Source organism: Lissotriton helveticus, chromosome 3_1, assembly GCF_964261635.1.
Source record: "Lissotriton helveticus chromosome 3_1, aLisHel1.1, whole genome shotgun sequence".
Lineage (NCBI taxonomy): Eukaryota > Metazoa > Chordata > Amphibia > Caudata > Salamandridae > Lissotriton > Lissotriton helveticus.
Genome location: NC_136061.1, coordinates 1,504,633,658 through 1,504,653,897, shown reverse-complemented (window position 1 = coordinate 1,504,653,897; position 20,240 = coordinate 1,504,633,658). Strand labels below are relative to the sequence as shown.

Below are 20,240 nucleotides of genomic sequence, written 5' to 3'. Positions count from 1 at the left end.
CCATAGAATGGGATTCTATCAAAAGAGCACAATTTCGTTTTTCTGGAAATTTTGAAGTAGGATATTATTGACGCCATCCATTAAAAAAAAGAATCAAATAAATATCACAAGAACATATGCCTATTTCCAAAAACTATTTAATACACTTGCACTCTCAAGGCAACCACACGTGAAAAAGAGCTAAACTCTGTTACGGTGTAATGCATGACTACATACAAGATATGGGTTGAAGATTGCTTTATTTGAGCAGTTGTTTCCAAGTTAAAGTCTCACAGATAATGTACATTAATATCTCAATTTGTCTCATCAAGTTTGCCTTGTCCACCCAACCCAATAATGTTTCTGATGTCATTGCCATGAAGAGGAGGAAGAAAGGTAGATTCAGATCGACACAATCAACAGATTCTCCCCAATTAATGCTCTGCACAGCCGCGGCCGGTAGTGGGAGTGCCGGGCGGTGACGTGGGTAGGGGCAGGGTGGGGGGTAGAAATGTATGGATTACGGACTTTAACAGATAAGTAAACATATAAATAAATAAAAACGAATTTCGTTGCGCACACTGCATCGCATTTGTTGATGCAGTGCACACAACAAAATTCATTTTATTTATTTATATGTTTACTTACCTGTTAAAGTCCGTAATTCATACATTACTACCCCCCACGCTGCCCCTACCCCACCCCAAGTCACCGCCCCGGTACTCCCACTACCGGTCGCGGCTGGCGCTGCATAGTCTGGAGAACTGAATAACGATTGAACCCGCAAACAAAAGGAATTATAATGTATTCCCAGTAGAAGTGCCAAGCACCATGAGTGACAGTCTGGGAACAGCAGCAGAAAACCCGGGGGTGTGAACTAAATACTGCAATCTTTGAGAACATATCAGAATCCCTATTTCCCAACTTTCCTCGCTCATCGGAGAAGAGATAAAATCACTGCTCTCTAACAAGATCAATCTTTTATCAGGTATGGTTAAAGAGACAGTCTTATCTGTACCCTGGGAGAAGCGTTAAGTTGGCCTATAATGCTAGTTTGCATGTGGGACTCAACAGAACAGTGCTGCAGGTTATGTGTGCCGTGGTATCCCTACTTGTGTGATTTCTTAGCAATATTCAACTGAACAGCATGGTTGCGTTTGCGACATATGTGATGGTGCAGCAGCTTTAAAGGAAGCCATGAAGGCCAATTGCTTTGGTGTGAGCACTGTACCCCTTCTGCAGTACTGGCACCAGAAAAGGAACAAGAGCCTTCAAATCTGATGGTCTGGCACCCTAGCAAAGCATTAGTGAAGATAAGACCAGGTTCCACACCAACACAAGCAGCGCATGAAAACAAACTCTTACCTGCGGCAGAAACATCAGCAAAACTTCAAATCAGATTCAATGAACCGTCACTGTATGCTGCACTGCCACCAGCAAAGCATCAGCTCAGATCAACTCTGGCTGTGTGATAACTGCAGTAAAACACCCAAACAAGTCTAAACTCTCTAGCTGAAACCCTGACACAAGCAAAACATCAGTCCACATCAGATCAGTCCTCACTGGACTTGCAACAGACAGCAGCAAAGCCCCTGTACAGAGTTTCTCTTATTAATTGCAAGAGTAACACCAGCTAAGCATCAGAAAACATTAGACTGCAACACAAAACATCAGACCAGGGATTTGCTCCATTGCTGTAGTTTTGACACCAACAAAGCATAGGAAATATTAGCTCCTATTGGCCGCAAAGCATCAGATTGCCCCTTATTGGTTACAACCCTCGCTCCAGCAAACCATTGTATAATCTCTCATTGGTTGTATAACTTAGCAAAGTATAAGAATAGTTCTGTTCGCTTTAACTTCAGGTCTGACTCCAGTTAAGTATTAGAGCATCTCTCTTTGGCTGCAGGACTAATCTAACTTCAAGCATCAGCCAGGTTCGGGCTGGGACAGAAAATAGTCCTGGGTACCAAAATAAGAGTGTTTCCCATTGGTGAATTACACAGACGAAAAATGGTCCATGTTCGAAAATTGGGGTAGTTTTGAACTTGTACAGACATACTGTATAAGTGTTTGCTAGGTATGGAAGACTGCATGGATTTGAGCTTGCTGCAGATTTTCTTTGCTTTTCAATAACAGGGAAATTAACAGTGAAAACCAGTCCAGCAGACCATAAAACAGACACACAAATCGGCAAAAAGAAACAACCCACACACTGACCTGTCAGACTAGCCCATTGGGCACTGCCCTATAGTTCAGTCCAATAGCTTTAGCCTAGATCAGATCTTCTTGGTTGCCATGCTTTACACCAGAAAATCATAAAAACGATTTTGTTGGCTGTAGGCTTGATTGCACCCAAGTATGATAACAGCTTTGCTCTCCCAGGAAACAGGAATGATAGCAGCTTATCAACAGTAGAGCTCTGTTTCCCCTCTGGCTGCAATGCCAATACCAGCTATGCATCAATCCACATCAACTCTCCCTGAGGCAGTATAATTGGTATGAGTTTGGCAACAGAATAGGTGTGCTCATGCAGCGTACCAATGGAGTATTACTTTTTTAATATCGACCTACAAATACAAACTACTAAATCCTGACTACCACTATATCATCAAGATATGTATGGACAGGATAGCAGGATTTACTATTCTTAATCTTAACTCCACATCTACGTACCTTGACAACATCATTTTCTTTTGTAGAACAATATTTTTGATTTCAGTATTCTGAAATTACAACCACCCACACTCTTCCCCTGCAGCCCTGGTGCCAGTCGTGCATGCTACAGTTTTGCTCTCTCTCTGGTAGTGCAGCCCAGGGCAGGTATTAGCTAAGCAAAAGTACATTTACCACCTCCAGCTGGCATGGACCCTTTCAACGCTGCTCTCTCTGGCGGCATTGCCAAAATGTTCTAGACCCCAGTACATCCATGGCCAATGCAGCCACAGGGAGCAGAGCTGAAAGGATCCATGTCAGCCTGAGGGTATCAGCTAAGCAACAGACCAGCTCTGCCCTCTTAGACTTTTTCTCTGACCAGACTGGCCTCAGGGAGGAATGCCAGGTGTGGATGTGTCAAGAGGTCAGGTTTACAGTGCCTTCAAAATGTCCTGGGGAAGAACGGAGGCTTACATGATCCCGGCACCGATAGAACAAGGTAGGCTCCAGCTTGCAGCAACCCTCTTGCAGAAGAGGTGGGTATTTCCTGGGAAGCAGTCTCTGGTCACACAGAAAATCTGGTCGGTTCTTCCAGCTACAGAAGCAGTCTAACAGAATTTACAAACACCTTCAATGCAACAAAATAACGGAATTTGGTAAAAGTTATATTCGCGAAACTGTTTTATTCTTTTTTTCCCTTTCCTAATTGCAACAATATGCATGCGACTGCCCAGATACCGCCTAATGCTGCGGAAGGAGCACTGTAACTCGCCCCTAAAACAGGACAGGAAAAGAAAGGGAAATAAAGGAACTCCAAAGGCAGCACCTGGGATGGACTTTGTTTCCGACCATCCACCTCCCAACACCATTTAGGTCTCTCTCCCACCCACCTCTACCCTCCCTGGTAACAGATACAGTCCTCACTAAAATATTGTCATTGTAAATTTCATTTCGGCCTTCACTTTCTTCTCTCCAGGCGCAGATCAGTGATGCTGTTGCCACTCCATCCAGTGTAGAAAGTATTTACAGTTTCACCTGGAGGGGACTCGGTGCTCTTCGACCCCCCTCAGGCGTAGCTTCTCATTGGGGGTCGGTGGAGTTTGCCGCTTTGCCTTTGTTGACATAAAATGGACGTTGGTGTGACTGCAAAATAGAAGAACATCGTTTTTATGAAGGGATAGGTGAACCTTTCCATTTAGCTAACCGTGAAATTACAGGTGGCAAGCAGAGCCTTTATTTTACATTCAGCCAGTGGCAACTTTGTCCTAGGACCCGCAGGGTCACATTGTGACAAACTAGGATACAACGGGAGGATAAACAAAACTGAAAAGTTGTAGAGTTCTGTAGAACTGCAGGGCTGAACCAGCTTTTGATATGGCATAAGACGCATTTACTGTGCTGGGGTTAAATCACGTATTTCAACATTTAGTGATGAAGCAGTGCTGACGGACAAAGACCCCTGGCCTCGTATCGTACTGCCTGAACTGCCCCAAGTAAAATGTGTATTTCCATACCAAACTCACACCACTGACCATCATAAATACCACAGAATATTAACTGCAGTGAAGAGTTCTACTCCTAAGTACTTAAGTCAGTAAGTCACACCTACAGTGAATGTTTGTAAATAAATTACATTTCTGTTTCAAGTGGGTTCTCAACTCGTACTAGGAATCCAGATAGAACATACCATTCTGTTTTTACACTTTGATGGGGATTACCCCTAAATGAAACAAAATACATGCAGTAACCCAGACACAGCAGAGTCTGGGCCCTTCCCGCGCCTACTGTGCCTTTATGCTCAGCTAAGCAGCATTCACAGAGAACAAGCAGGCTCTCTACTATTATTAATGTTCGATATGGATTGGTTCTGTTGAGTTGAAACACATCATTTATTTTAAATAACTTATTTGATTTAGACACTGGTTGGATTTCACAAAAACACCCAAAAACATATTGTTACTTGTCTAAAAAAACTTCTAAAAACACATTTATTTACCAGTATCGGGGTACAGAGTGTCATTTTGAGTTGGGCGTAATGGAAAATCCTTTGAATTATGAGGAAACTCAAAAGGGCTGAGAAGAACCCACAGGTGGAATTTCCTCCACCAAATGTAACTATTTGATTTCTTATGTGCCACTTAGCAGTATATACAGAAAATCTTACGATAAAAGAAGATCCGACTTTGGTCTGTAAGAGTAGTGATCAGCATAATAATTCAAATTAGGCATGTTGGACACCTGCTGCTGCACTAGAGATGATGCGCACCGTCACACTATGCTTCACAGTGCACTGTTAAGTGTGTGTGTGTCGGGTGCAGAGTAAGACAGGGCTCCATATTACTGCAAATGTTCAGCTCCAAGTGCAAATGTGTGTTCACACCAGCACTGGAAACAGAGCATTGGTGAAACGAAGTCCTGTTTTTGAAGCCACTGGTCCACTTTTCAAAGTGCAAGCAGCAACCGGGCCTGCGTTTCATAGGGGGCAAAGATCCCCCTCAGACGGCTGCACTGAGTGACTACACTGTTCTACAGACAGATTTCTGGCGGAGGGAGGGGTAGAACGAGGGCCCTCTGGTCCTCAGAGACCGCTACCAGCCACACTCTGACAGAGGGCCACCTCTATGTATTACACAGTCAGTGCTCCTTCTGATTGATTCTGGAATATGGCACAGGTGCAAGGGCAAAAGGTGTCCTCATTTGCAAAGGGCCACGCACCAGGGACAATATGGATTAGGATTAGGACACAGTCGCGGCTCGCAATTCTCGCGGGTGGCGGGGGGGGGGGTTACGTTGCGCGAGGTTATCGCACGAGGGTTATCGCGAGGGGGTGGGGTAAAATAAAAACAAAATGTACCTGACTGGTCCCTCGCCACCTCTGCTCCTGGGCCGGATCAGTGTTTTCCTGCTCCTGAAAAGGAACAGGCATGCTCCCTCCCCTCCTGTAAGTCAATCACAACGCTGCAATGGCAGCGTTGGGATTAGTGCAGAGTCCCAGACAGCACCCAGCCGGGCACCTGTAGGGAGACCATTTTCTCTATGTAGGCTGCATGAAGCCTACATAGAGAAAATGTGGAGTGTGTATGACTGCTTTGGTTGGCCCCAGGCCCGACCAAACAGTCAGGGTACTCAGAGTGGTGCATGCCACTCTCTTCCCCACTCACCCGCAACCAGGTATATCCTCCCACCCACCCCCAATCAGTCATACCCCTGCTTTCTCGCAGCACAAGAATCAGAAAATAAAATGGTATTTAAAATACCACTTTATTTTCTGCTTTTCGCACTGCGAGAAAGCAGTGGGCCGGCGCTCCTCTGCCCTAATGGAGGAGCCGCACCTGTTAGGACATTTCTCAAGACAATCAGATTTCATCAGTTCCCTCAAAATTCAAAGGATTTGCCATTATCACAGAAATCAAACTCAGGCCCTTCAGAATAAATTATTAAAATCTTAATAGGCCGTATGGCTTATTACTGGTTGGTAATCTAGTAATTTTTCGACTCAGCTTCTCAAGTTTTTACACATTTTCAAGCCTCAGCTTACCAGCAGGCTCTGCTTGTTAGACTTCCATGTCTGGGTCTGTGGCTTGGCAGTCTGGTGTCTTGTAATCATGGGGTAAGCTAGAAGAGAAATAGAAAACACAAATGAAATGTCAAATGGGGGATGTTAGCACGAGATACTGGGAAGTTGTGAAATTTTAGGATAACTGACAAATTACCGGAAAACAAAAATATTGAGTGGACAGAATATTGTGGCAAAAATATTGAGGACCAATATATTGGGAAGGTAAGTGCAAATAAGTAAGCCTAGATTTACTATTCGTAACTCCACAACAAAATACCTTGAAGATAGATAGATGTGGAGTTATATATAGTAAAACTTTGCCTACCTAAAAAAACTTACCTTTACGATATTTGTATTGCCTCGATATTCTCCTGGGTGGAGTTCACAGAGTTCCGCTATGCGGAACTCCGCGAAGTGTACTAAAACTCTGCTGTGCTACGCGGAGCTCCGCGAGTGGCGGAGTTCCTTAAGTTAAATGAAGATTGCGGTTATTGTCAGTGCCAGGTGCTTGTCCACACTGTGCAATCATCGCTAATGGCATCATGCACAGAGCAAGAGGGCGCTGCTTCTTTTCTGCCGCTCGAGTAGATTTTTACTCGAGCGGCAGCTTTCTCAACGTGAATGGGCGGTTTCTCTACTCGGGCGGTCGCGATCATACACATTGAGAAATCTCGCCGGGGGGTTGATTGTCCACGCTCACCAACTTGATGTTGACGATCGCAAACAAGGAGAAATCTCACCGGGAGGTGGATTTTACTTGCTCGTGCTTGCCAACTTGACATTGATTAACCCGAGCGAGGAAAAAAACTTTGCTCTGCACAACAAAGCAGAGTTTTTCGGAACTCGGCAACCTCCGCTTAAGTCGGAGTGCGAAAACTCCACAAACTCCGCGAGCGGCGCAGAGTTCACCGCCCAGACACGATATTTTATACACATTATATTTTTCCTCCGACATTTTGTCTAAATACTGAAATTTCAAGTACTCCTACTGAATAAAGCTTTGTTTTTAAAATCTTTAACAAATTTGTCAACATATCAAAGACACAACAGGTGGAAAATTCTGCTACTCAAAGCGAGTAATAAAAATCATCTGCAAATAGTTTACTTTAATCTAGAAATCCCAAGTAAGACTACTTTAAATGGATAAAAAGAACCCATAAAAACTGATTTATAATGGAGAAAGTGTAGTAAAACCTACTTTAAATAGATTAAAAAATCCCCTAAAAGTAAGATTATGCTTCTGAATACGTAGCAGGATATACTGCTGATAAAAGATAATGTGAGAAAATGTTCTCACTTAATATTTAGCCAGAAACCTTAGTCGTTAGGTAAAGCTGAGCAAAGTGCAGAAGGGCAAAAGTTGTGTAGTTGACATTGCTTCAATTGTCTTCCACACATGTGAAACCATTGACTCATGGTGGAGAATTACTCATTCACCTGTAGACCACGGTCACAGCTGGAATGAGCTCAGGCGATCTTGCCAGAAACTCTGGAGCAATTGTTATATGGAATAAAATATTTAACAGCTGTATTTACATCTGAGGTGGGCAAATCGAATACACTGCCCCAATATAACTAACACTTCATTGAACTACACTGGAAGCAGGACTGTCAGAAGGGGAGGGCAGTCAGGCACTGTGGCCCAGTCCCTGTGTTTCTTTAGGGCCCCGCCTCCAGATGCAAAATTAACTTACACATCTGCACTTCATAATTAGTAGTGATTAGGTAGCCGAACAAGGCGTGGCCACTAGATGGCGCCAGATGAAGCTACCTTGTTGTCTTATAAATATAGTGATGGTAGAACATTATGAGGAGGGTCAACAAAGTTGTTTTTACCCGTATCCCTCAAAAAACTGACAGGCCTGTGTGGAGTGGCCTTTGCCATTTAACATGTACTCCCAAAACACCATGCTATCTTCCAGAGTCGGGCGCCCCTGGCTCAGAATCAGAGATGGAGAGCCAAGATATGGCTCTGGAAATCAAAAATATCAATCCATTGATGCTTTTTAATGAAAGAAAATCAGGGAGCAATAAAACTATCAGTGTTAGCTAATTAACCGTATCGTTTGAACCATTTACGTTCCTCCATCTAAAAATTGCATGGTTCAGAAAAAGTATGCGCCGGACCCACTTTGGAGCGCCATGTGGCATGCTTGTGATTCAGTGTTCTTTCTGTTAGGTTCCTTAGAAGTTGTAGGGAAAATGGCTGGACTAGACAGAAAAAACGGGCAGTCCGGCTTAATACACTCGAAGCAGTATGAAGGGCTTTAAGTGGAATAAAAAACTAGGGGGTCTCTCAAAGGGGCATGGCCGATACAATTAAGGGTGTGGTTTAAAAACAAGCCAGCTAAAAATATGTGCTTAACACAGTGTGCCCCCCTGACTGGTATTTTGCTGCTTCTGTCATTACAATTAATCAATATAAACTTTATTTCGGCATTTACTGCCATAAAAGCACAATTTGATTGTCATTGTATTCAGATATATAATACAACGATTAACATTACACCTACAACAAGTCAGGGCTACTGGCTTTGTCAATGGTTGTTAGTTGCATATGATAAATAAGCAACAACTATGGCTTCATTGTATAGCATATTGAAAATGCTACAGTTCTGAAATGATAAGAGCATGAAAGAACTATAACTAGTCTCTTTGAAGTTACCTCAAAGGCAGTGAAGGGTGGTATTGCTGCAGAGCTAAGATTTCTTTTACACCCTGAGGGTAGAAATAGAGAGCCCAATAGGGACCCGACTCAAGACCTGCTTTTTAGAACTGCTGGTGCTGAGCACCGGCAGGACTCGGCCAACTTAAAGCCCTGGCAGTATGCTAGATGTGTGGTGAAAAACAAATGCTCAGAAAGGATGGAGCAAGCTAGGCAACCAGGCTTACTGCTGTACAGGCTGCTCTCCGTTTGCTTGGTTACTTCCGTGGTCACCTGGCCCATGTTCTGGTATGGGTACGAGACTGAACCGGAGCCTGAGGGATGAAAAAAACAGATAGTTACGTATCGTTCATGGACAAACCTGGCATTTCTGATCGACAAGAGAGGGTGGAAGGAGGCCAGCAAGAGAAGCAAAATGGACGAACGGTAAGAGGAGGAAGAAGGGCGAAGCAGAAAGCGTCCCACCGACGAATTCCATCCCCCCCCCATTGTTGTATATGCTATAAATGGGGTGAAGTACTGTTGATTATTAATTATGTGATGCTGGTATGCCTCGCACTACAGTTTAACTTCTTTCATGAGTACCATTACACTGGCAAACAATTTTTAGGTCGAGCCTGGGCAGCGCATGCGCTGCTCTGCGAGGCATGCTGTAATGAGGTATGGATTAGAAGCTCTGCCCATTTTCAACCCATCTTTTCAATTGGCTCCTATTTCTGTCCTTTTGAAATCGTTGCTTTTCATTTGTGAACAGGCTTAGTAGTCCCTCCTTGGTACAGCCTTGTCTGCATTTGTAACCGCCCACTTTTTCTTCTTTTGTTACACGTTCTGCTTTATGTAGTCTGTGAGCACTATTTTCTTTCATGATCTTCCCCTAATTCCACCACCACTATTATATTGCTATTAGTACAGTTATTATTTAATTTACAGTCTGGTCCGCTTTCACTGTAGCAGACGTGCTTATTTATTTAATTTACGGCGTTGTCTGCTTTCACTTTAGCAGCTATGCTTATTTAGCTATTTATTTATTTAAACCCTTGTGTGCTTCGGACGGCCCCCGGCCATCCGACGTCACGGCGGGTGTGTCCTGACGACAGCCGGGGGCCGTCCAAATCCCGTGCACTCAATAAAACCCCACGGCGCAAAAATTAATGCAGCGCGGAAGGGGTTAATTTATAGCGCGATACGATTTCACTTTAGTGGACGCGCTACAGAACCTTTCTTGATTTCCTTTCTTCTTTTTGGGGTGAAAGCGTCCCGTACCGCACTTTCACTTTAATGTTGGCCGCGTCCCTTTCTTTAGATGCTGCTCCCTGTAACCTAAATACAGCAAGCAGCGTCTAAAGAAAGGGGTGTGCCCACCATTAAAGTGGTCTTGCATTTGCAAGAGTTTGAGCTCTTAGCATTAGAATTGACAATAACCAATTAAATATAGGTTACAAGCACACCAGTTTAAAATGATTTACAAACTAATCACTGAAGTGTTTAAACTAATGAATCAAAAGTAATTCTTCTATTGCGTGCTACCCAGTATCAAAATCGTGAGCTACGCTGATGACATCCAACTGGTCGTCTCCTTATCCCAACTTGCCCAGTGCCCGGACACCCTCCACTCCTGCCTATCCAAAATTCATACCTGGATGTGCGAATCCTTCCCCAAACTGAATGGGTCTAAGACCGAAATTATGCTACTAGGGCATAAAGGATCCACTCTGCCTCCGAACATCTGGCCCACCTGCCTGGGGGAACCCCCCTCCCCAAAAAATGAGATTAAAAGCCTGGGGGTCTGGATGGAACAGGATCTTTCATTCAAGACCCAAGCTAAAAAAAAATGGCGGGAGCCTGTTTTGGCCTCCTCCGATCAGCTCGGAAAGTTCTGCCACTTCTTCCGCAACCCTCTCGGAAGCTGCTTATCCAAGGACTGATCCTGTCCAGATTGGATCACAGTAACGCTATCTTCCTTGGTGCACCGGAAACCACATTTAACAAGCTCCAACAGATCCAGAATGCTGCAGCACGGCTTCTCACGGGCACCTCAGCCAGAATATCAGCTAAACCAGCACTCAAGCTGCTGCACTGGCTTCCGATACGCGAAAGGGTAAAATTCAAATCCTTATGCATTGCACACAAACTGCTGCAGGATAAGGGGCCCCCCATTCTAAAGAACCTAGTCGTACCCTACAAAGCCAACAGACCACTCCGTTCAGATCATGAGCATCTGGTCACTGTGCCCAGAATAAAAAAGGCACGTACAGGAGGACGGCGATTCTCGGTTAACACAGCTAAACTGTGGAGTTCCCTCCCCTTGAACCTACGGGCTGAACCCCGTCATCTGCGATTTCGTAAACTCCTAAAAACCCACCTTTTCCCTTAACCCATTCGTTCTTCTTTATGGCACTCGCACTGGTCTCTCTGTTTGGTCTAGCGCTGGGATGCTTCCGGGTAACTACGCGCTCTATAAATCCCCCATTCATTCATTCATAGGGCTGCCTATCTCTAGGATTTCAATGTAACATGTGTAGGGTACAAAGAAGGAACTGTTTGGACCTTACTGGGAGCACATCTTATATACTGTATTCAAACTGAGACTTGTTTTAATACGTTTCACCACAATGTAACTGCTACTGTGAAATTCAACATAACACAAGTATTCTTCCTTAGTTCAAATTATTCTTATTCGTTTTTACTGATATTATTCCATCACATTCTGTATAATTGTGTGATGCACACATATGTCATTACATCATGACAGTTTGTTTATACAACAAAAGTTCATAATTGAATACAAGAGTACATATGCCTGAATTTGTTATCAAAAACTTATAGTTAACAGCAGTTGCTTATTGTTGGCCCGATGCATTTGGGACAATGCATCGGGCCAACTGTAAATGGAACAAGAAATACCACAGTTTTACAATTCTTAAATATATCATTACAATTACTGAACATTTGTCTTGTTCCATTTACAGTGGTCCTCGAAGAATGTGACGGAATAATATCAGTAAAAACGAATAAGAATAATTTGAACTAAGGAAGAATACTTGTGTTATGTTGAATTTCACAGTAGCAATGAAATTGGGGTGAAACTTATTAAAACAAGTCTCAGTTTGAATACAGTATTTAAGCTGTGCTCCCAGTAAGGTCCAAACAATTCCTGCTTTGTACCCTACACATGTTACATTAGAATTGACAATGCCTTTTATATATGTGTTGCTTTTAAAAACACATAAATAAAAGGGATTAAAATGTACAATGCCAATAGCTTAAACTCTCGTAAATGCGAGACCTATGCATTGAAAATGTTTGTTATTTATGGTGCTTTGAACGGTAGGCTTTAAGTTTGGAGCACTATATTTAAACACATTTGTATTATTATTATGATTAGTATTATTATTGTAATGGCACATTTTTTATTCTGTTTACGTAATCGTGATAAGTGCTGCATTTCACACTCAAAGTGTAAAGCTTACTCTACGTTAGATTATCTCAAATTCTTGCAGACGTACTTTACCTGCACAACAGTTTGTGCTTGCAAAAAAAATCCACAAATGGATTAGTTGGCAAAAACATTCGTAAATTGGATACATGAATTGCTATGTAGCCAGTAATTGCCAATGTTGAACATTAAACACTATTTATAACATACAGCATTTGCAGACTTTATTTCCACCTAGAGACAAACTTACAATGCCCCATTGCTGAAAACGTGTACATTCTGCAAATCTAATAAAAATTGCAAACATACTAGTTACATTTTACAAAGAGTTTGGAAGCAAAGTTCTCTGCTAGTGCAGCTCACTCGGCATCAGAACCTCGTGATTCACGCTAACTTGAGCGTGTTTTAAATTAGTGCGGTGTTGCTTACTCATCGATGGGGTTTGAATTAACTGAGTTCATAAAAGACAAACGCTGACTGCAGATGTGTGAGGGGTCCTAGGATTCTGACGCAGCCCCCTATTCTGTGTCTTTTTAATTGTTCTGAACTGTACGATTTGAGTCGTGTTTATAGTTTTAATTCACTAATAAACTATTAATTAGTTAATTAACCAGCCTGTCTGACGCAGCCCCATATTCGCACACAGAAGTGGGGCATGTTTCATCCATAAGATGTAAGCTGGATGCTGATTTTATATCATGTGAGCCAGCCAGCTGTGGAGACCTAGCAAAATTACATTTTACTCTTCAAGCGTCCCCTTTAGCGAGGCCTTTTTATAGGCCATTTGTTGTAAATGTGTGCCCTCTTGTGGCTGGTTGTGGTAGTGACCAGAGCTACCTTAAACGCACCTGCTTTCTCTTGTTAAACGCATACAATCTAGACGGCCAACAGAGTCTGCTGTCAGCTCCAGGGGGCGAGTGATGTAACTTCTCTCTTTAACTGCATTTTATGGAACACATTTGGAAGTAAGTGGGTGTCGAGAATCGCACAGAATAGCACATAGAGATAGAATAACAAGGAACCAGAAGACAAAAAGCACACAAGCGAAAACAAGCACAGGAATAGAATCAGATCTGACACATACGGCATAAAGCAAGATGTGTGAATGTTCTGCAAGGCTGCCGGCTTCGACGCGCAGAAAGGACCGACTGTAACTTTTGAAGGGAAGTTGTGCTTGTTTGCTACACTGACACAGAACATGAATGGACCAAAAGGGTAGGTACAACCCGTTCTGCGAAACGGCGGAACTTTTTTTACCTGAATTATCCTCGAGTGTCTGGTTGGGTGAGGACTCCCACTGCCTGAGGCTGTTGTAAGGCCCTAAAAAGCGAGCGTAAAAGCAAGAGGTGAGAGGCACAGCTTGTTCATCAGTCATGCACATTTACCCCAGGTAGCTCTATAAAGGTAAACCAGTAGAAACGTGCTCCCCAAAAGCATCAATTGCTGGAGGGCATTTTTGCAGCTCCAGTCACTCCAAATATTCAGGCCTAACTCTGCTGACAGATCCAACAGGTAGGAGCAACCAGACCGTGGCCCATCGCCCCAACATAAGTAAGATGTCCTCCATTTTTAATCTCAAGACTTCATTACATGTGTTAGCAGAACGGCAGTTTGACATACAAACGCAAGAGAACAGGAAGGAGAATGGTAGAAAGGGGGCAGGTCTAGTGCCACTGGGATGAGATGCACAGGGGGAGGCAGAGCATTTACAGAACCAGAAACTGAGGGACAGGGTGGGGGAACAGAGCAAAACCTGATAAAAAAGAAGGACTTGACATTATTCGTGTTAGCGTACCGCATCAAAGTTCTTGACTGCTCAGAGTATATATATATATATATATATATATGTCAATCCAATTGCCCTGAAGCTTGCGGAAGCGCACGCGACACTACTCTGCCATTCGGCCATTCACATGCAGTCTGCCTTTTCTGCTCCACTTAACTCTCTGTTGCCGACGCGTTTCGAGATTCAACGACCTCTTCTTCTTGGGCTGAACAAACGGCATTCAAGACGCGCATTGAATTTTTTCAGGTAATTTATTCATTTGTGTGACTGCCCCCAGTGGGCGTACCCTTTTACGGTGATTGTTCAAATGCCTGATGGGACATGGAGTCCCCAATGCTGCAAACATTAATCCTTATAGTAAGTTTGAAAAGTTCCGTTTGTGATTAATTCTCCTTGTTACCTATAGTAGGCAGTTTCACAGAAGGCAAACTCAATCAGCATATTGAGTGGTGTGCTGTTTCTCTTCTGAAAGGTTCAGAGCGATAGCCTCGTTCAGCTGGTTGTGGGTTTAGCACCATCGACCAGCTGTGAAACTGCCTACTATAGGTAACAAGGAGAATTAATCACAAACGGAACTTTTCAAACTTACTATAAGGATTAATGTTTGCAGCATTGGGGACTCCATGTCCCATCAGGCATTTGAACAATCACCGTAAAAAGGTACGCCCACTGGGGGCAGTCACACAAATGAATAAATTACCTGAAAAAATTCAATGCGCGTCTTGAATGCCGTTTGTTCAGCCCAAGAAGAAGAGGTCGTTGAATCTCGAAACGCGTCGGCAACAGAGAGTTAAGTGGAGCAGAAAAGGCAGACTGCATGTGAATGGCCGAATGGCAGAGTAGTGTCGCGTGCGCTTCCGCAAGCTTCAGGGCAATTGGATTGATATATATATATATATATATATATATATATATATATATTACCTACTGGCAGTCGCCAGTAGGTATATATAGTTAGGATTTTTTCTCTATGGGATTTTTGAAAATTCTATGTCTAATAACTTTGGCGTTTGTGGACGGAATTGGCTGAAATTTTCAGGAAAATGGCACATTTTGTTTCTGAGCAGCCCTTGAAAATTTGGGGGGGGTTCGTCAAGGGGGGGCCGAGAAAAAAGGGGGGTCCCAAAACGTGTTTTTAACATTGAGTTTTCCATAGGGCGGTTGGCCTCACTTTTAGCCCGAACAGCTGAATGGATTTGCACGAAACTTGGCAAAATTGTAGGGACTGGTAGCCCGATGTGCCTTTGCTAGGTCTCAATATATGTGCTCCAGTGGATTTTGAGAAATTAACGTTCAAAAAAAGATATATATCTGTAACAGCGGACCGGGCAGCGCTCCGGTTCGCGGACTTTTCGCGGTGCGGAGCTTTGTGAAGCGAAGCTGATTGGTTCTCCGGCGTCTGTGAACATTCCAAACAGTCCGTAGCGGCCGCCATCTTGTCTCTCGGTAGGATCGAGAGACAAGAGGAGGCCAAAGCGAAGGGGCAAATGACCATAAGGGGGCATAGTAGATCCTCGCTGACCCCCTAGGTTTGATGTGGAGGTTTTAAAAGGGCCCCGCGGGGCAAAAAAAAAAAATAATAATAATAATCGAACGGCTGAATGGATTTGCACGAAACTTGGTAAAATATTAGGGACTGGTAGCCCGATGTGCCTTTGCTAGGTCTCAATATATGTGCTCCAGTGGATTTTGAGAAATTAACGTTCAAAAAAAGATATATATCTGTAACAGCGCTCCGCTTCGCGTAACGGAGGTTTGCGAAGCTGATTGGTTCTCCGGCGTCTGTAACCATTGCAAACAGTCCGTAGCGGCCGCCATCTTGTCTCTCGGTAGGATCGAGAGACAAGAGGAGGCCAAAGCGAAGGGGCAAATGACCATAAGGGGGCATAGTAGATCCTCCTTGACCTCTTAGGTTTGATGTGGAGGTTTTAAAAGGGCCCCGCGGGGCAAAAAAAAAAATAATAATAATAATCGAACGGCTGAATGGATTTGCACGAAACTTGGCAAAATTGTAGGGACTGGTAGCTCGATGTGCCTTTGCTAGGTCTCAATATATGTGCTTCAGTGGATTTTGAGAAATTAACGTTCAAAAACAAGATATATATCTGTAACAGCGCTCCGCTTCGCGGAGATAAAATTATATCTGTATTACCTAGCTGTTGCTAACACCAGTTAGCGACGGCTAGTAGGAGATAGCGACCATCTTGGGCCCCACTTTGCATGTGAGTGATATTTATCACTAATGACATGCAAAGTGGGCATGCCAAGATGTTAGCGACTGGAAACAGTCGCTAACATCGCTATCTCCTATTATCAACTTTTGGAAATATTCGCGATAAGCGCGAATATCTCCAAAAGCTAGCACCTGCCCTGAGCAGTTCTTAGCCATGTTATCCAATGGGAGGTGGATAACATGGCTAAGAGCATTAGCTCGGTAATGCATGAATATCGCTGAGTTTTCAGCGATATTAATGCATTGCGGTCGTTTTTTATCGTATTTGCGATAAACCTTGATAATAGCAAGGTTTATCTGCGATAATTTCTGACGATGCTTAGCGGTAAAAAAATCGTTGCTAAGCATCGTTAGGGATAAATATCGCTTAACTTTGGTAATATGCCCCAACGTCTGTTAACGTTCGATTCGAAGGAAATCAGGAAGTGTTGAAAAACATTGTCTGCGCCATCTTGTCTTTTTTCAAATGCCACACTTTTGTCGTGCACGGCAGTCATTTTAGATGCCTTGACCAGACCCACTCTGTGCACGCTGTCGATCCTTAGCATGGCTCCCCACCCTCGCAAGCATCTCCCCCAGGCAGTGGTCACCCCCGCTCTCTGTCTTATGCATGGGTAATAAATCTCCCCCCATCTGCGCTGCTCTTCCCTGAGAATCACACCCTGTGCCCGCCCGACACCTCCCTTTTGCCCTATTCACTACCGCACCCTCTGACACTCCTTTTCCTCTGTGTCCGATTGTCCAGGCCGGTCCTAGGGTATCAGCTAGCCCTGCAGATGTAGTTTATGGCCCCAGCTGTAAAGAATCACCCCTCTTCAAAGGAGTTATAGTAGATCAAGGCCCACACTCGATGAGATCCGTCACAGCAGACGCGTTCCTATTATCTGAAAACCATCCTGTATTGTGATTGGGGAGGGGACCGAGCCTGAAGCGGAAGATTCCAGGGATGACTCTTTGTACATCAAAGTTTTTACAATTATGTGTCACATTAAAAATATATAGCACTCCGACAAAGTAGTAAGATTATAAAACTTTAATAACTTATAAATATATACAAGAAAACAAAAACAGTAATAACATATAAACATTTTTAGGGAAAAACAACGAAGTAGCGGTCGGCTGTGCGAATAGTCCCAACACAGCACAACGTCCAGATTTCTGGCGTGGGGCGTCGCGGGGGGTGGGTCATCAGTAGCAAACTGTTGTGCGAATAGTTCCAAGGCAGCAGAACGATGGCACCAAGGTGATGTCCAGTAAGTTGCCGCACTGGTTTTGGTATCCTACAATGCTGCTCCGAATAACGGCGTGGGGCGCCCCGGGGGAGGCGGCGTGAACGGGCCTCTCCAGGTGGAGTCTCATCTGTTGTAGTGGGGCGCCCCTTTACCGTTTCAGTTGCCATTCCGTCCGTTTTTGGTCCACTGTGTCAAAAGCCGCAATTCAGCTGAGTTGCGCCCACTCTTGCGGTGCAGCGATAGGCGGCTGTCACAGGACTCTCAAAATGGCGGCAGGCTGTTTCCTTTTTGGGCCTGGTCCACTGAAATGGCCCTGGGACACCTTGGAAATCGGACGCTTGTCTGCTAGGTCTTGGACCCCATTCTCGAAAGCGTCCCCTCCGCCTTGAGGATTCATCAAAAGTTTTGGGGGCCCCCGACTCCTGTAGGCTTCTGGTGGGGAGCGGCTGCCATGATTGCTCGCGGAATGACCACGACGGAGCTACGAGATGGTGGTGCTCTCATGCTGACGCCAGCTTCAGTCTGAAACATCCAGAAACAAGGTGGGGCTTTCATCGTTTGGGAAAAAAAAAAGTTTTCATCCAATGAAAAGTGTTGTTTTTAGGTCATATGATCAAGCCTTCCATCATTAGGAAACCAAAAGTAAAATGAACCAATGAAAAGTTTTATAAACAAGTCACATGACCTGTTATGCGGCATAGGGTATAAAATGCGGAGAAAATACGTTGGCACGTGAGGCGGCGTCAGTAGCGGACCGATGTGCGAATAGGCCGAAGGCAACACAACGCGCCAAGATCCGGATGGCACCGAGGTGGTGTCCAGCAAGTTGCAGCACTGGTGTGGCCATCCTACAATGCTGAAAGTCGGCGTGGGGCGCCCCGTTGGCCTGTGAGTTTGCGTCAGTAGCGGACCGATGTGCGAATAGGCCGAAGGCAGCACAACGCGCCAAGATCCGGATGGCACCGAGGTGGTGTCTAGTAAGTTGCCGCACTGGTGTGGCCATCCTACAATGTTGAAAGTCGGCGTGGGGCGCCCCGTTGGCCTGTGAGATGGCGTCAGTAGCGGACCGATGTGCGAATGGGGCCAAAGGCAGCGCAACAATATTTTCGGAATAGAAGACACCACAAGGCGCTGAGATGCTAAGATCCGGATGGCACCGAGGTGGTGTCTAGCAAGTTGTGGCACTGGTGTGGCCATCCTACAATGGTAAAAGTCGGCGTGGGGCGCCCTGTTGGCCTGTGAGATGGTGTCAGTAGCGGACTGATGTGCGAATGGGGCCAAAGGCAGCGCAACAATATTTTCTGACTGACACCACAAGGCGCTGAGATGCCAAGATCCGGATGGCACCGAGGTGATGTCTAGCAAGTTGCTGTACTGGTGTGGCCATCCTACAATGGTAAAAGTCGGCGTGGGGCGCCCTGTTGGCCTGTGAGATGGTGTCAGTTGCGGACCGATGTGCGAATGGGGCCAAAGGCAGCGCAACAATATTTTCTGTATGGAAGATACCACTAGGCGTTGAGATGCCAAGATCCGGATGGCACCGAGGTGATGTCTAGCAAGTTGCTGTACTGGTGTGGTCATCCTACAATGCTGAAACTCGGCGTGGGGCGCCCCATTAGCCTGTGAGATGGCGTCAGTAGCGGACCGATGTGTGAATAGGCCGGAACCAGCACAAGGCGCCAAGATCCGGATGTCACCGTGGTGGTTTCATAGTTGAGAGGCACTTCATCTGCAGTGGGGCGCCGAGATCCGGATGGCACCGAGGTGATGTCTAGCAAGTTGCTGTACTGGTGTGGTCATCCTACAATGCTGAAACTCGGCGTGGGGCGCCCCATTAGCCTGTGAGATGGCGTCAGTAGCGGACCGATGTGCGAATAGGCCGAAGGCAGCACAACGCGCCAAGATCCGGATGTCACCGTGGTGGTTTCATAGTTGAGAGGCACTTCATCTGCAGTGGGGCGCCGAGATCCGGATGGCACCGAGGTGATGTCTAGCAAGTTGCTGTACTGGTGTGGTCATCCTACAATGCTGAAACTCGGCGTGGGGCGCCCCATTAGCCTGTGAGATGGCGTCAGTAGCGGACCGATGTGCGAATAGGCCGAAGGCAGCACAACGCGCCAAGATCCGGATGGCACCGAGGTGGTGTCTAGTAAGGTGCACTGGTGTGGCCATCCTACAATGTTGAAAGTCGGCGTGGGGCGCCCCGTTGGCCTGTGAGATGGCGTCAGTAGCGGACCGATGTGCGAATGGGGCCAAAGGCAGCGCAACAATGTTTTCTGAATAAAAGACACCACAAGGCGCTGAGATGCCAAGATCCGGATGGCACCGAGGTGGTGTCTAGCAAGTTGTGGCACTGGTGTGGCCATCCTACAATGGTAAAAGTCGGCGTGGGGCGCCCTGTTGGCCTGTGAGATGGTGTCAGTAGCGGACCGATGTGCGAATGGGGCCAAAGGCAGCGCAACAATATTTTCCGAATAGAAGACACCACTAGGCGTTGAGATGCCAAAATCCGGATGGCACCGAGGTGGTGTCTAGCAAGTTGCTGTACTGGTGTGGTCATCCTACAATGCTGAAACTCGGCGTGGGGCGCCCCATTAGCCTGTGAGATGGCGTCAGTAGCGGACCGATGTGCGAATGGGGCCAAAGGCAGCGCAACAATATTTTCTGAAGAGAAGACACCAAAAGGCGCTGAGAT

General features: G+C 45.2%; 1 protein-coding gene across 2 annotated transcripts in view; it reads right to left on the bottom strand.

Moving 5' to 3' along the window:
* Positions 1 to 222: 222 nt before the first annotated feature.
* TRIM29 (tripartite motif containing 29) overlaps positions 223 to 20,240 on the bottom strand; it is a 108,709-nt gene continuing 88,691 nt past the window's right edge. For both annotated transcript variants that reach the window (XM_078682166.1, XM_078682165.1), the window contains 4 exons: positions 13,552 to 13,614; positions 9,086 to 9,172; positions 6,173 to 6,249; positions 223 to 3,777 (listed from right to left, as the gene is read on the bottom strand). In XM_078682166.1, coding sequence (XP_078538292.1) covers positions 3,715 to 3,777; positions 6,173 to 6,249; positions 9,086 to 9,172; positions 13,552 to 13,614 — 290 coding nt within the window. In that variant the 3' untranslated portion in view covers positions 223 to 3,714. The remainder of the gene's footprint in view (positions 3,778 to 6,172; positions 6,250 to 9,085; positions 9,173 to 13,551; positions 13,615 to 20,240) is intronic.